The 17,226-nt window shown below is 47.5% G+C and overlaps 1 protein-coding gene across 1 annotated transcript in view; it reads right to left on the bottom strand.

The window, feature by feature from the left end:
- The window catches only part of Fgd1 (FYVE, RhoGEF and PH domain containing 1), a 44,076-nt gene that overhangs the window by 13,158 nt on the left and 13,692 nt on the right, over positions 1–17,226 (bottom strand). The window contains exons 2-8 of the mRNA XM_052757876.1: positions 10,357–10,530; positions 9,641–9,818; positions 9,071–9,515; positions 7,560–7,649; positions 6,734–6,882; positions 3,958–4,114; positions 3,731–3,869 (exon numbers count right to left, since the gene is read on the bottom strand). Coding sequence (XP_052613836.1) covers positions 3,731–3,869; positions 3,958–4,114; positions 6,734–6,882; positions 7,560–7,649; positions 9,071–9,515; positions 9,641–9,818; positions 10,357–10,530 — 1,332 coding nt within the window. The remainder of the gene's footprint in view (positions 1–3,730; positions 3,870–3,957; positions 4,115–6,733; positions 6,883–7,559; positions 7,650–9,070; positions 9,516–9,640; positions 9,819–10,356; positions 10,531–17,226) is intronic.

Genomic DNA, 17,226 nt, shown 5'->3' with positions numbered 1-17,226 from the left:
TAGTTGAGGGCAGCAGTCCCAAGCAGGCAGTTTGGGAATTGAGTCCAGGTTCTCGAGTTTAGTCTGGGACATAAAAGTAGGGGAGTCAATCAGCAGAACCAGAAAGATGACTCAGTGGGGCTCAGCTTATAGATTTTACTTTGAAACATAAAATAGAGAGCTGGGGAGCACAGTGCACAAATCTTAGCTGGCTCTCAGTCAGAGGTCCTCACTTAAAACAGCTCCAAAAGCCATCATACGAAGCTTGTGTGTGTGTGTGTGTGTGTGTGTGTGTGTGTGTGTGTGTGTGTGTGTGTGTGTGTGTTGGGGGGAGGGCTCACATTTGCAGTCAATATAGAGAACACTGAGATTTGTTCTAGAGACTCAGATAAGATTGAGGCTGTACAGAACAGGAAACTGAAGTCAATAAACTCATCCTGGTGGCTGATGCAGTATGGATGACATTAACCATCAAAAATAGCTAATGAAGGGGCTGGGGATTTAGCTCAGTGGTAGAGCGCTTGCCTAGCAAGCACAAGGCCCTGGGTTCGGTCCTCAGCTCCAGAAAAGAAAATAGCTAATGTTTATTGAGTCTTTGCCATGTGCCAGGTACCGTGCCCACAATTTGAACTCGATTCAGCACTTCAAATCAATTCTATGAGGCAGGCAACAACACTGTGAGAAAAATGAAGCTGAGGTTTGCTGGAAACCACACATGGTTTTATGTTGTATTGTTTGGTTTGGTTTGGGGGTCTAGGTGTTGGTGTTTTTGTTTTCGAGACAGGGTTTCTCAGTGTAGTCCTGGCTGTCCTGGAATTCACTCTGTAGCCCAGGCTGGCCTTGGACCCACCTACCTCTGCCTCCAAGTGCTGGGACTAAAAGTGTGTGCCACCCCATCCAGCTGGGTTTAGGGTTTTTTTTATTGGAATTACTGGAGATTTAACCTGGGGCCTCACACATGCTAGCTAGTGCTCCACGGCTAAGTACATGCCTGCCCCTACTTTTTTCCTTACTAAGTTTTAGCTCTCCAGGTTGGCTTTGGATTTACCTTGTAGCCCAGGTAGTCAATTCCCCTGTCTTGGCCTCCAGAGTAGCTAAGATTTCAAACATGTGCCACCACAGTACCTGGCCTAGAAGGCACTTTTTGTTTGTTTGTTTTGTTTTTGTTGTTTTGTTTTTTGAGACAGGGTTTCTCTGTGTAACAGCTCTGGCTGTCCTGGAACTCACTTTGTAGACCAAGCTGGTCTTGAACTCATAACACCTGCCTCCTGGGTGCTGGAATTAAAGCTGTGCGCCATCACTGCCCAGCTGGAAAACACTTTCTTGAGGATTAGGATTTTTTTAAAATAATTTATTTATTTTTATTCTATGTGCACTAGTGTTTTGTCTGCATGTATGTCTGAGTGAAGGTGTCAGATCTTGGAGTTACAGACTGTTATGAGCTGCCATGTAGTTGCTGGGAATTGAACCCAGGTCCTCTGGAAGAGCAGTCAGTGCTCTTAACCGCTAAGCCACCTCTCCAGCCCTGAAGTTGAGGATTTATGGCTTACTATGGCACCTCAGTGGTACTCTTATTTGGGAGAAGGACACGGTACTTAGTATGCAGCTGTCTGTTTGCGGAGCTTAGTTACCAAACTTTCTAGAGGTCTAGCTCTACTCAGAGGTCCAGGCTGGGTAGCGAAGTGCCCGCAGTAAAGGGTTCGGGAAGTGTGCATAGCACAGGACCCAACCGTTCGCTCCCCATCCCTGTGATGTGCATGCTTTCTGTTTCCCTGCCCCCTTCTGCCTGCTTCTTCATCTCCTTTGCTGATCCCACCTTCCTGAGCTCTGAAGCTCGGCCTCCATTTCCCCTTCAATTTATATTCCACTCCCTTTGGCAAGTCCCACTTGTACCATGGCTTTGAATACTAACCATGGACTAATGACATTCAGATCCCTCCCTGGAATTCTCGACTCATCTGTCTATCCCCACAGCTCACTGAGCAGTCTATCTCAAGAACTATCATTCAAACAGCTCTCATGATGCAGCCTAAGTTGGCCTCAAACTCACGAGCCTCCTGCCTCTGCCTCCCAGCTGCATCACCACACCCAGCAAGAACCATCATTCTTTTTTTAAATGATTTATGTTTTCATTGTGTGTGCACGTGTGTACGGAAGTGCCCATGGAGTCCAGAAGAGGGCATCTGATCCCACTGGCGCTAGAGTTACCAGTGCTCGCCAGCTGCTTGGGTGTGGGCGCTGGAAACTAAACTTGGGTATATAAGGCGGTATATGCTCTTAACCACAGAGCTATCTCTCTATCCATGGTATCCTAGACTTTTCAGCCACTTCCAAATAGAATATACACTGAATGGAACCACTTCTCATCACTTCTGCTACTATCTTCATCCAAACCAGCTGCTGTCACTCAAGAGTATTTATTGCAAAGCCCTGTTTATAGATTTCCTGGCTCCTTCTTCTACTCTTCAGTTAATCCTAACCATGACCTTCCTATGACTATCCACTGCACTCAGAATAAATCAATCACCTCATCTCAGCCTCCAAAGCTTTGCTCCACCAACCTCTCTTCTATCATTCTGCCCTTCCCTGTCATGCTCAGGTCATGCTGGCCTTCTTGTTGTCATAGAGAGACACCTACCTCTACCAGCTTGCCCATCTCCCCCTGCTTTGGGAACCATTGGGAACTCTACATTTGCTACTGCAGCTGCCTGGAACATTCCCCTCCCTTTGGCCCGTGGCATCTTTCTCGTTATTCAGGTTTTGGTTCAGCCATCTTCCCTGCATAGAAGTGACCCATTTAAAGTAGACTGCCTAGGTGCTGTTACATCACTCTCTTCTACTTCTCCAAGTCACGCTTAGCACCGGGCAGATACTTTGCTGTGTACCTGTCACATTGGTTTATTGGGTCTCCCTGAGTCAAGGACCTCATTTATTTGGCTCAGCTCCCTGTGCCTAGAACAGTGCACAAACACTTAGCTGCTTTGTTAACGATGAAGAGATGGAAGTATGGGCTTAAGGAAGAGCAAATGGGCTGGACTCCAGAGTTCTAACTGGGCTCTGGCCCTGTACATGGGGTGAATATGGAAGGAATCTAAACTGAACGCTTTTCTAGTGGTTCAGTGAATGGAGACCTGGAGATCCAAACCTGAGAGGCACAAAACATGGGGACACGAAGTCTGGAACACTCAGTACTAGAAAGGCAATTATCGGGCTTCCGGTCAGGCTTGAAATTCTTTTTTTTTTAGGCTTGAAATTCTTTAGGGAGGCTCATTCTTGGGAATGGCCAGTGGGCCCCAAGTGGAGCTCTAACTCTGGAGGATGGAAAATCAGAAGTCTGACTATATGGAGAATTCGTGACACGGGCTTGGCCCTGGAGATTTAAGCTCCCTTTCATTTTGCACTCCAATACAACCTCATCCAGAGATGACTATTGAGTTCAGCCTAAGAAATGCATGGCCTCCTGAGAGGGTCATACTGGGCATGCCCCTTAGACTGTATAGTTCCAGCCAGAAGTTCCTAACTGGGTTCTTTCTAGGAAACAAGGTAGAGTAATGCACTTGGAGGTTCATCCTGAAATCTCACCACAGAGCCTCAATGTAGGTCCTTCAGTTTAGAGATTCTATTCTGGGATTTTAATTACACAACGTTGGAAGGCCAACCCTGTGAATGAAATGTGAAGTCCTGCCTCAGATGGCTGGCCTAGAGCTACCAGTATGGGGAAAGTAGGGAAGGCCTAGGGGCGCACACTCACTCTGGGCATCCTTGCTGTCCGGGGAGCCATGAGGCAGCTTTAACAGATAGTCCTTGAGAAGAAGCTCATAGCGGGGGATCCGCTGCACAGGCTCCAGCATGTGGTGCTGCAAGGTCAGGTTGCCACAGGCTTCTTCCTTCTACAACAGAAACAGAAAAGCTCAGGTCCGCTACAAGACCTCCCCCAGGTCCCTGCTGTAGCGTGTTTCATCCAGTTTCAGCTCTCACCTGCACTTCATGGATGATGCCTTTAAACTGGGTAGAGCGCTCTGTCCATGTGTTGACCAGCTCTACAGCCCGGTCGAAGTTTTTCACATACTCGCCATACATCTTGAGAAAAGGTGCCAACTTCTGAAGGATGTCACCAATGCGTGGATAGCGGTCCCTAGAGTAGAAGCAGGGGCTGACATGGTCCCACTGATCCTCCCACAAGTCTCCAGCCTCAGGAAGAAAGCCATTTTTCAACTGGCTTACTTCTTTGGAAATGCTGCTTATATGACAGGCCAAGGAAGCTGAGAGACTCAGCTTGATTCTTGGCTGCAGCCTGGGTAACACCCGGCCCAACTGTCCTGCTTAAGTACCAGAAACTAAACCACCCTGGAACACCCACTCTTGCCATACTGTAAAGGCCACTCATACACTGATCATTGATCCGTGCCCAGTCTTGAGCTGCGTAGTGCCAGGGACACGGTGCTGAGCCATACCCAGTCAAGCCCTGAGAACTTTACTGCCTTGTAGGGTAGGAAAAGTAACCAGGTTTTGCTGAACTCTTCTTGGCCACAGTGTGATGTGAGAGACCAAGAAGATTTCAGGTCACAGGATGGTAAGGGAGATATGGGAACTGGGATTTATGCTAGCCCTCTGCAGCCACAGCTTTATAAGAGAGGCATGGGCTGGAGAGATGGCTCAGCAGTTAAGAGCACCAGCTGTTCTTCCAAAGGTCCTGAGTTCAATTCCCAGCAGCCACATGGTGGCTCACAACCATCTGCAATGAGATCTGGTGCCCTCTTCTGGCCTGCAGGCATACATGCAGACAGAACACTGTATACATAATAAATAAATCTTAAAAAAAAAGCGGGGGGGGGGGGGGGAGGCCCACTTTATCCTGTGAGTGTAGGGAACATGGAGACAATTTTAAGCAGGTAGTTTGGTTGTTGTTTGGGAAGACCATTCAAGCAGGTGGTGCAGACACTATAGATTGGAAGAGGAGAAGCTGAAGGCCAGTCAGTCCCTAACCCTGGCCTGCTCTTGGGCATTCGCATCCCCTTGAATCACTCTCTTACTCCTAGGCTAGGCTTCGGCCACTTGTCTGCATCCCCAGTCTCCCATTCTCACCTTTACCATGGCACTGATAAGAACACCAGCTCAGGCCAGACATGGTAGTGCACACCTTTGATACTAGCACTTGGGAGACAGAGGCAGGGGGATCTTTGTGAGATCTAGGCCAGCCTGATCTACATAGTGAGACCCTGTCTCAAAACAGAACAAAAGAACAGCAGCTCATAATCTTCAAACACTTACATGCCAGAAATTTTGGTAATCTCTGAACATGTATTAACACATTTAATTCTTAAAATAAAGCTACAAGGTAGGCCATTATTATCATCCCTATTTTAAAGACAAGGAAGGCTTGAGTATAGCCCACTTACCTAGCATGTGCAAGGCAGTGGTGGTGCACGCCTTTAATCCCAGCACTGGGGAGGCAGAGTCAGGAGGATCTCTGTGAGTTCGAGGCCAGCCTGGTCTACAAAGTGAGTTCCAGGACAGGCTCCAAAGCTACACAGAGAAACCCTGTCTCGATAACAACAAAAACAAAAACAAAAAAAAATGAATAAAGATGAAGAAGCCAAGGCACAGCACCTTAAGAAACTTGCTTAAATTTAGCAAGCAGCAGAGGCAGAAGTTGAAGCTAGCCATTTTAGCTCTTTTTATTTATTTGTTTTTTCAAGACAGGGTTTCTCTGTGTAGCCCTGGCTGTCCTGGAACTCACTCTGTAGACCAGGCTGGGCTTGAACTCAGAGATCCACCTGCTTCTATCTCCCCAAGTGCTGGGACTTAAGGGCGTGCGCCACCATGCATGGCTCATTTTAGCTCTTAAACTCATTCTTTTTGCTGTTTTTGTTGTTGTTGTTGTTTTGTTTTGTTTTTGAGATGGAGTCTCATTATGTAGCCTAGGCTGGCCTCAAATTCATTGATCTGCCACAGACTCTATAGAGCTGGGATTATAGGCATACAATACTGTAACAGCTAAATCTCAACATTCTTTTTTTGTCTTAAATTTGATGATGATGAGTGGGTGTGTGTGTGTGTGTGTGTGTGTGTGTGTGTGTGTGTGTGTGTGTGTGTGACAGACACAGAGCGGGGGAATGTGGGCACACTCAGCATGTGTGAGTGTCAAAGGACAACTTTCTGGAGCCACTTCTTTCCTTCCATCTTTCTGTGGGTTCCAGGGATTGGACTCAGCTTGCCAGCAGCAAGCACCTCTACCAATGGAGCCATCTCATGAGTCTTCTCATACTCGAGAGGACTCTGCTATTCTGTTGTAGCATTCTAGATCCTGGTTTATGTTCCACATTAGATTGTGAGGACCTAGAAGGCAGACATGGTGCCTTTTTTTGTAGAAAAGAAGGCAGGTAAGAATGAACTTATTTTCAACAGGTGGTGGTGGCACATGCCTTTAATCCTAGCACTTGGGAGGCAGAGGCAGGCGGATCTCTGAGTTTGAGGCCAGCCTGGGCTACAGAGTGAGTGCCAGGACAGCCTGGACTACACACAGAGAAACCCTGTATAGAAACACACCCCCATACCACCCCCCCCCAAAAAAAAGATGAACTTATTTTCATGATGCCAGGGATGGACTCCAGGGCCTTTCATACTCTATGCAAGAATTCTGCTACTGAGCTACATCCCCAGCCCAGGAATGAAATCCCATGTATACATCTGCGCTTAGCATACAAGTTGATGCCAGAATAGGCAGCCTGAGTCTGGCTCTGGAGTCCCTCACCATTCCTCCATGCGCTTCTCTAGCTCAGGCAGCAGGAACTGCTGGTGGAAGCAGTAGATGGAGCAGATGTTAGAGAAGATGCCGTGGACAACATCAGCAGGGAAGGAACTGCGGTTCCGAGCTTCTTCCAGCAGCCGGGCACAGAACACCTGTGGAGCAAGGCAGAGGTGCTCAGCCCAACTGAGACTAGAGCTCAGCTGGGAAAGGGGCAGCTTGCAGGTAAGGGCAGTATTTGTGGGCAGCTCTGCGCATTTCTGAGATCAGTCCTGGTCTTGAGACTGAGGAGAGTGGGAACGGAGAGAACTGTGGGTCACCAAGATTAGGACCTGGAGTTAGGAACTGAAACAATGCCAAGTTAGGACCTGGAGCAAGATCAGAGGCCGATCCAGGTTCAGAGAGAAAGCTGGAATTAGATCCCTTTATTTTAACAAATATTTATGAGTGTCTACTGTGTAAAGTACTGTTGTGAAGGCTAGGATGGAACAGAGAAAACAAAAGATCCCTACCCTCAGGGATTCTAGTGGATACAGGGTCAAGAAGAGAGTCACGAGTCAGAATGAGGTCCATGAGGAGGGCTAAATTCAAGATGTGGGGAAAAGTGAGCAGTGTCAGGGTCACAATCATAGGGCTGGTACACATCTGTTAAGAGTTAGGAGTGAGGCTTAAACTTGTAAACATAATCAGAATTGGCTTCAAGGTCAGCCAGAGACCTTACCACTTCTGGATTCTGCTCCTAATGGTAGAGTTAGGCTCAGGCCCTATCATTTCCTCTGTGGAACCTACCTACCACATCCTAGGGCCCTGGGACCCCAGAGGGGCCATTTACCTGATCCAGGAGATGAAGCCTGGAAACATAGGCCTTCTCGGTTTGTAGGAGCTCATTGGCAATATGGAACACCTTCTGTTGTACAGTCAGCTGGAAAGGAGAAGTGACCCTTGAAACATCATCTCCACCCTAACCCCGGCTCCTTCTATCCATTTTCTCCCCCCCCCTCATCCCTCCCATTCTCTTATCAGGTATTGTTGTGTATCTCAGGGTACCCTCAAACTCTTGGACTGAAGTGACCCTCCTACATCAGTTTCCCCAGTAGCTGGACTCCAGGCAATGTCATCATGCCTGGCTCCCCAGAGAGGGCACATGATGCTCTGACCTTAGTGCCACCCTGAGATAACCCCAATCTGATTCATAAAGCTTCCTGGAGCTTCATCCTTGGCTCCTAGTCAGTCGTAAAGCTTGCCCCTCAATTCTGAAGACATGAACTCCCTCATGCAGACACTCATATACCCACTCCTCTGCTTTCTCTACTCATTGAGCATAGTCTGGTGGTTAAACATGAGAACTAGGAAGTCTGACTTCCTGGGTTCAAATCCTAGTCTATCATTCACTTGCATGCGTGAGTTGTCTAATTATTTCTGTATTTAAGAGTCCCATTATAAAGACAGATAATAACAGAGCCTATGTCCATTTGTAATGGAGACAATTTCATTTATTTTAATTTAATTATTGCAATGTTGGGGATTAAACTTGGGGCCTCATGCATGCTGGGCAAATGCTCCACACTAAGCCGCACTCCCAATCCTAAAAGATTTCCTATAAATAAAAACAGAACAGACTGCAGATTACAGTCTCTAAATATCAGCTATTTCTTCCCTCATTGAGCTCACTGTCAGCAAAGGCTTGCTGAGTATGTGGGGTGTGAGAAAGGCACAGAAATATAAAAATGGCTAAGATTATGCCTGTCGGCTCACTTGGTTTGCGGCTCCACACTTGCTGAGTGTCGCTCCATCTCAGCACTCCCTGGCCCCACACGAGCTTGGTTCTGGCCAAGCAGGTAGCTATTCTGGCTGAGATCTTACTTGAGTGCAAGGATACCTTGTGAAGAAACATTAGGTAGACAGGGCATGGGAAGTGCTCCTAACCACCGAGGGCTCCAGGCCCCACTGGGGCTCTGGCTCTCTGCCCCTCCTCCAGTTGCTGAGAAGTCTCTCCAGCATGAGAGAGTTTCTGTCATACAAACAAGGAAACTGAGGCCTGTGGTGAGGCGTGGAAAGAGACATCCCCAGTGTCACACAGCTACAGGGTCACAAAAAACCTGAGGTTCATTAGTGGTTCTCTGATGAAAATGAAACCACCTTCCTAACAGGCATTTAGAATGAGGCATGGCCACCTTGGTGGTCACAGTCATCTGGGAGACTGGGAAACCAGGAGTGCTAAGTAGACTAAATGGAAGCAATGCCCTGTTTTGAGAAATACCAGGCTGGGGGAAGAACCAAGCACAAATGCCTGGCTCTTCTTTCTCTGCATGGTCCTCCCTCTTGGGTAACATAGGTCAGTACCTCCACAGACTCCTGTCTCTCCAGTGGGGGCACTGGAATTTCTCTTTCCTTCTCTTCCTCCTCTTCCTCCTCCTCGTCTTCCTCTTCCAGGTCACTGTCAACCTCCTGGGAGCCAGGCCGGTGGGGGTCGGCCAAAGCAACTGGCATACTAGCCAGGGCAGGAGGCCCAGGACAGAGGCTGTGGCTGGGGGGCCCGTCATCACTGACGAAGCAGGTCTCTTCACTGTTGGATGGCGAGCTGATGCTGTCAATGCCGCTGTCCCGGTTAGGTACCTTCTCACCATCCCGGGGCCCAGGAGCCAGCAGGAACAGGCAGCGTGAAGCCTCACCCTCAGGGAGCTGGGACACTGTTGGCTGCGGGGGTGGCTGTGGCAACATGGCTGGCTCTGGGGGAACTGGGCAGGGGCCAGGGGCTGGCCTATCCGAGGCGACAATCACAGGCTCTCTGAGGTGGGTGATGGACACACATGGAGGCAGGGTATGAGCTTGACCAAGAGGCCTCTCCTACAACTCTCCCTTCCTGCCCAGATCCACCCTTCCCTCCCAGGGTCCTCTAGGGATCAGACTCACCTTTCAAACTTCTCAATCAATGACGACACTGCTGCGGAACTGGGGCTGGCCTCAGCTCGGGGGGCAAGACCCTTGGCCACTCTAGGGTCTGCAGGCAGAGGGCGCGATGGTGGTGGAGGAATGGGCTCAGGTGGAGGAAGCATCCGGGACATCTGCAAGTAGCTGGGCTTTGGGGGAACTGCAATGGTGGATGGGGAAGAAATGGAGCTATCACTGAACTGGTTGTAGACGTGGTTATCAGAGCCAGGCTATACCTAATTTCACAGACCCCAGAATTTTCTCTTCTGTGCTAGAGATCAAACTCATGACCTTGTGCATGCCAGGTAAACACTTTTCCATCGAGCTACATCCCTCTTTTGAGACAGTCTTGTTATACAGCCCAGCTTGCCTGGTACTAATGGCACTAATAACAGAGCCCCAACTGACCTTAAACTCAAAACAGCGATCCTGTCTCAACCTTCTGAATGCTGGGAGTAGTGGCAGGTGCTGCCACCATCGCTTTTTTTTTTTAACCTGAGGTAGGCACAGAGCAGGACTGAGGTGAAATCCCAGGAGGATATGTAAGCCACAGGCAACACCTTTCTGGCCATCGGATAGGTATCACTCACTGCCCCTTGAGATAAGGGCACTTCCCTGTTCTTCTGCCACCATTAATTTCTCCTTTCCTTTTGTACACCTCTCTGGCACATTTCTCTGCTCTTAATGGAAGCACTTACCCTGTGGCTTTGGGCCTGGTGCCCGCTTCAGTGGTGAAGGACGTGGGCCGGGGGTTTCAGTGGGAGGGCCTGGATCTGAACGGAGTCGTTGGGGGCCTTCTGGATGAGGCTCAATACTCTGGCCAGGATCAAGGGACAAACTTTTAACCAGGATCCGGTTTCCCTGGTGCAGTCCTATAGAAAGAGAGAAACTGGTCATGATGTGACTGATTTTACCCTAAGGGAAAATAGGAAGTAGCATATCTTAGCAGGTATCTAGGGCTAGGCTCCTCTGAGCCCTTCACTGGCCACAGTTTTGCCAGGAAGCCCTTCTCCCAGGCTTTAGACAGAGAACCAAGCCAAGGTGGAGACTGGCTATTTTCATCAAGAAATAATTATTCTCTGTGATCAGCATATTGACTCCATGCATGTCTGTAGATAATTAAGGACTTAAACCAAACTCAGGAATTTAACTGGGTTAGAAGTAAATATCCGAAAGTTTGTGTCTGTGCCTATATCTCTTGTTTATATAGCCAGTCTTCATTCTATTAATTATTTTATTATTTTTTTGTTTTTGTTTTTGTTTTGGTTTGGTTTTGGTTTTTCGAGACAGGGTTTCTCTGTGTAGTTTTGGAGCCTATCCTGGATCTCACTCTGTAGCCCAGGATGTCCTTGAACTCACAGAGATCCGCCTGCCTCTGCCTCCCGAGTGCTGGGATTAAAGGCGCGTGCCACCACCGCCCGGCTATTTTTTTGTTTTTTTTTTGAGACAGGGTCTCACTGTGTAGCCCAGGCTGGACTCAAACTCATGACAATCTTGCTTTAGCTTCCCAAGTGCCAGACTCATAGGCATAAACTACCATTCTTGTCTTCTTCATCCCATTTCTTTTTTTTAAAAGATTTATTTATTATGTATACAGTGTTCTGTTTGTATGTATGTCTGCACACCAGAAGAGGGCACCAGATCTCATTATAGATGGTTGTGAGCCACCATGTGGTTGCTGGGAATTGAACTCAGGACCTCTGGAAGAGCAGTCAGTACTCTTAACCTCTGAGCCATCTCTCCAGCCCTCATCCCATTTCTTAAAGCCCCAAGAATATCTGAACTTTCTTGTCTACAGTTTTGTAGAGCCAAGTGTCTTTAACATGATGAAATTTGGACTAGGGAGTTAGCTCAGTGATGGAACACTTGCTTAGCATTTATAAGGCCTGGGTTCCAATCCCATTGCGCGCACACACACACACACACACACACACACACACACACACACACACACACGTAAAACTATATTTCATAAGTAAACATTTTGCTTCTTAAAATCTCAGGGTCTTACCAATTTTTTTACCTTCCTCTACTTCCACATCCACCTCACCTTCCCCCACGCCCCCCACCAGTATCCAGAATGCAGGCACAAGAACGGCTTTAAAGCAGCAAGTAGCAAATTCTGAAAAGGAGGAATCCTTTTCTTACTTTCTCCTTCCTTAGCATAAGGACCCCTAAACCCTAGTTTGGGGCCCTAGAGGATATGATGATCACACTTACAAGGGAAGATTTAGGCTTGGGGAACAATGATGGACCCCCCCCCCCCACACACACACACAATTCACATGTCCCAAATGAAAGAGTACAGGATTTGTGTGATTGTGGTTGGGTAGGAGGCTGTGGGGGTTGCCTCCGAGATAACAGGGAAGTCAGGTAGGGCTAGAGATGAATGGGAAAGTCTTGGATGCCAGAACGAAGAGCTGCTCATCTTTTCTGTAATGAAGGGAGTCATGAAAAGCCCTGTGTAGGAGAGATGCATGCAATCAGGTGTGAGGACAAGGAGTGAGTACTAGTCAAGAGCTCCTGGAGCACCAGGCACAGTAGTACATGCCTATGAGCTCAGCACTTGGGAAGCTGAAGCAGAACATCCAAACACATGCCCTCACCCTCCTGAAAGCCTGGGCATACATACACAATTTCATAGACTAGCAGCTACAATTCCATATACGATCACACAGCCTTATGGAATCATTAATAATAAGGTCAAGCACAGTCACAAAGACATATAATGAAGACATAATGACAGTCCTATGGTCTTACACCAAATCACTTAACCACATGCGGTCATATAACTTTATATAGCACTCTATATTACTCGAGCACAGTTTCACCAAGTTACAAAGGTACATTACATTACAGGATCATGGAGTTTCAAATATATCATTAACATGTCTTTGAATACCTACAAATATAGTTACAAACAAATATCATAACCACATAGGATCCACTATACCAGGTCAGAAAAAAGCTACACACACCATCAAAACAGAATAAGGTCATAAGCCACTACATACCCAGAAACATGGACACAAATCGGATACATTTCATAATTTACTAGGTCACATTCCTTTTTTTTTGGCTTTTTGTTTGTTTGTTTTTTGAGACAGGGTTTCTCTGTGTAGCTTGGAGCCTGTCCTGGAACTCACTCTGTAGCCCAGGCTGGCCTCGAACTCACAGAGATTCTCCTGGCTCTGCCTCCAGAGTGCTGGGATTAAAGGCGTGCACCACCACCGCTCAGCATAGGTCACATTCTTGCAACAAACATGTCCATGGTATCTGGGGGTCTTAGCTCAAGGATATACACAAATATAGTCACAAAACACAGGACACTTGTCTCTTCCTGCTCTAAACAAAGTGTCACATGCTGTCTTCACACACTGAGACATCCATACCCTCCCTTACAAGGTCACACATGCAGACAGAGTCGCAGGGGATTTTAGGTCTCTTAGTTGTTGGAGGGAACCGAGGGATTCTACAGCAGCTTCCCTGAGCTCCTGACCTTATCCCAGCTACAGACTGGCCAGGTAGTCATGGAACCTTCCCAGTCTGAAGGAACACGTGCTCTAGATCCTGGTCCCAGTGGGTTTTTTTCTACCCTGTCCCTGGCTTTGGGTGAAGTTTCCTCCTGTGCCTTCCCACCTGAGCGGGCAGGGCCCAGGCTGTGCCTATAGAAAGGGTGTTCTTCTCCTCACCTCTGGCCCAGTAGAGCGGCTTATCCTGCCCAGCTCAGCACATCTTGCTTGGCCCTGCCCTGTCCTCTCTCTGGGCACAGGGTTGAGGAGGATGAGTCACCTGGAGGGTGGCACAAGTGTAGACACAGTTGCCAGAGAAAGTGATGATGATGGCCAGAGAGCTACTGCAGCACGCCAAATACACTGCCATGTTACAGTGGGGTATCCGGCGCCTTCTGATGGGTTTAGTAAAGACATGGATGGCCAATAGCTAGGCAGGAGAAAATAGGTGGGACTTCTGGGGAGAGAGAGGAAGGGGAGATGAATCTAGGCACACAGGAGACACCAGTCAAACTCTGAAGAAGTCAGACATGCCATCTTGAGGAAAGGTAAAGAGGCACATGGCAGAATGTAGATTTAAAACGGGTTAATTAAGTTCTAAGAGCTAGTTGGAAAGAGCCTAAGCTAAAGGCCAAGCTTTCATAATTAATAAGAAGTCTCCGTGTTGTTATTTGTGAGCTGACAGCCCAAAGAAAAGTTCGACAACACTGCCACGAAGACCTCCACAGATAGACACAGGTACCAAGGTCCCAAGGGCTCTCCATCTGCTTCCCGGATCTTAACACCTCAAAGCAGGTGAGCTGCCCTGGGCAAGCCCTCCCCGCCAGGCCAGCAGGGGGGCAGCAGGGCTCTTGTGGGGCTTCTGCCCTTATGTCCCCTGCTGCTTCTCAGAGTGGGGTGGCCTATCATTCTCCAGGGCTCTGCCCTGGCCCATTCTCTCCTCTCATTATCCAACTGACCCTCACATGGGAGCTACACGGGCTGCCTCTCCATTCTGTGCCTCCTTGTAAGCAGTCCTATAGAATAGACAGCTGGATGAAATTCAGACTCAGTGATACCCTGGAGTCCCAGATGAGGGAGGCAGAGATTTTATGTCCAATTTCTTGTGCAGAGATGAAGACAAAGAGAGACATGGTGACTAGCTGAAGGTCACACAACAAGGTAATAGCTGACTTTCAGGAAGACTGCTTCTGGTCTGGGGTCTTTTCCTAACCGTGCTCTCCAAAGCCACAGGCGACATGAGAGGACCCTAGTATTATAGAAAAGCAGTGTGGCTACTGAAAGGGATACCCCTAACCCTGTCCACAGGGCAGCAGGGTTTTAGTTCCGGAGTCTGGGTATGGCCAAGGTGAGGTCCTACTGAAGGCAAAAAGATTCAAGATCCCTGTCTCCTCCTTCTGTAGACTCCTTCTTCTCAGTTTCTCCTATTTTCCCTCAGTAGGCTTTGTCCCAGACGTGCTCTTTCTTGGTGGCATCTTCTTCACAACCTACTGGCAGAATTTTCCATAACTCTCTTCTACCCATCTTCACTAGCTCTCTGTGGCCTTTATGGCCCTGTTGAAGTCTCTGGCTTCCCTCAGTTTGGTTAAGTAAGTTATCTAACTGTATTTCACAGCTGCTAGACCCCCAGCTGAGACTGAGAAAATCTCATTCCTGCCCTCAGGGGAGCTGCTAGAGTAGGACCCACTTCCTCCTTTCTGAAAACCACAGTGTTTCCCACTTCCCCATCCATCCCACCCACCTAGATCCTAAATTGGTTTTCTCCAGACTACTTTTCTTACGGTTGATAATTGACAACATTGGCTAACACACATATACCCACATCCACGCCCCCATTAAGGCTCTACCAGTGCTGTTCCTTCCACCTCTGCTTCTACCAGAGCCCCCACTTTTTCTCACTCACACATAAAGTCATCATAAATCTTACAATACCCCATACACCATCTGCCAACTATGTACAGCCATCTAAGACCCAGAGAGAACCACAGAGCCACCCCATGTATCCTATCGGTGCGCAGGGTGCTCAGCACAACATGCACTACACAACCACTACTGTATTCCTCTATCTCTTAGCAATGACAGGAAGCATATACCCTGAGCATCCTAGGAGTTGCCCACATACTCCCAAGCTCAGCTGTGAAAGTGGGGTATACACTCTACTTTACCTCTACAACCCCTAGGCCCTCAACTGGCTACAAGGGCAATGATTTTTGTTTTTTTTTGTTGTTGTTTGTTTGTTTTTTAGTTTTAGTTTTTGTTTTTTTTGGTGCATGCATGTGTGTGTGTGTGTGTGTGTGTGTGTGTGTGTGTGTGTGTGTGTGTATGTGTGTGTATGTGTGTGTGTGTGTGTGTGTGTTTTGTAACCTAGCACACACTAGCAAAGAGCTTTACCATTGAGATCCAGCTCAAGAAAAATGACCCTTACCCTTCAAGTTATACAACAAAAGTATAGTAATAACAACAGGATGGTACTGGCATTGAGAACTCACATAAAAGCCCACACTCCTATAGATACCTGAATTTTTGACAAAGAGGCCAACAATACACACTGGAGAAAAGACAGAAGAGTCAAACTGGACAGATGCATGTAGAAGAGTGAAACTGGATCCTTATCTGCTGGCATGAGTGTGGGGAAAGGGGAATACTGATTCACTGATGGTGGGAGAGCACACTGGTGAGGCCATTGTGGAAATCCTTGTGCAGGTTCCTCAAAAACCTAGAAACAGATCAACCATACGATACAGCTACATCACTCTCAGACATCTACCCAAAGGATTCTATATCTTACTGTAGAGACACTTGCTCAACCATGCTTATTGCTGCTCTATTCACAACAGCCAGGAAATGGAAGCTGCCTAGATGTCCATCAACTGATGAATGAATAAAGAAAATGTAGTATATTTACACAATGGAATGTCGTTAGGAAAAGTGAAAATCATGGGTAAATGAACGGAGCTAGAAAGAAACATTCTGAGTAAGATAACCCAGAACCCAAAAGACAAACACCAAATGCTTTCTCTTACTTCTGAATGCTAGCTTTGAATCTTCAGATCTGAGTTTCTTTTGGAATATCTGTGGTGGTTAGGAAATTAATAAGAGGCCAGGGCAGGGGGCTTTCAAAGGGAGACAGAACTCAGTGATATAAAGGGTTAATGGGGAATAATGGAAGATGAAGGGTTAAATTAGGATTGGTGATGGAACTGCAGGGCATAGGAGGGAATAATTCGACATGATATTAAACTGATTCCTAAATCCTTGTCAATGTACTCACAGATTACTGTACCTATCAACCCTCATCAGAGAAATATATATATATATTTGAGACAGGGTTACTTTGTGTTACAGTCCCGGCTGTCCTGAACCTTGCTCTGTAAACCAGACTGACCTTGAACTCAGAGAGATCCACTTCCCTCTGCCTCCCCAGTGTTGGGATTAAAGGTGTGAGTTACCACCACCCTGTCAAAGCTTCTGTTTTTGTTTTTTTTGGTTTTTTGAGACAGGGTTTCTCTGTGTAGCTTTGCGCCTTTCCTGGATCTCGCTCTGTAGACCAGGGTGGCCTCAAACTCACAGAGATCCACCTGCCTCTGCCTCCCGAGTGCTGGGATTAAAGGCGTGTGCCACCTCCGCCTGGCCAAAGCTTCTGTATTTAATAGATGGTGATTGACACAGAGACCCACAACTAGTCAAGGTGCAGAGAACAAGACAGTGTGCAGTGTTCAGCCCTAAATGAGATGGATGGATAGCTAGATGGAAGGCTCAGGGATCATTGTAAAAGAGGGGCCAAAAATATTTTAAGAGCCAGAGATGAGCTGGGCGGTGATGAGCTGGATAGCTGCTAGAAAAGGGAGAGACTGATTTCTTTTAGACTGTAGTCACTGGTAGATCAACCATACTCCAGGGGAAGGCCACAGATCGAAGAATATATGGGCAGCACAAATTGGATTTGATGGGGTTAATCAAAAAGGACAGAAAGCTGGGTGGATAGGGAAGGGGGTGGCTCTGGGGGGAGTCAGGGAAGAGGGGTGAGGAGGATCAAAACACATTGTATGAAATCTG

Source organism: Peromyscus californicus, unplaced genomic scaffold (genome assembly GCF_007827085.1).
Source record: "Peromyscus californicus insignis strain IS unplaced genomic scaffold, ASM782708v3 Scaffold_10__1_contigs__length_136768540, whole genome shotgun sequence".
Taxonomy (NCBI): Eukaryota; Metazoa; Chordata; class Mammalia; order Rodentia; family Cricetidae; genus Peromyscus; species Peromyscus californicus.
This window is presented reverse-complemented; position numbering and strand designations above follow the sequence as displayed.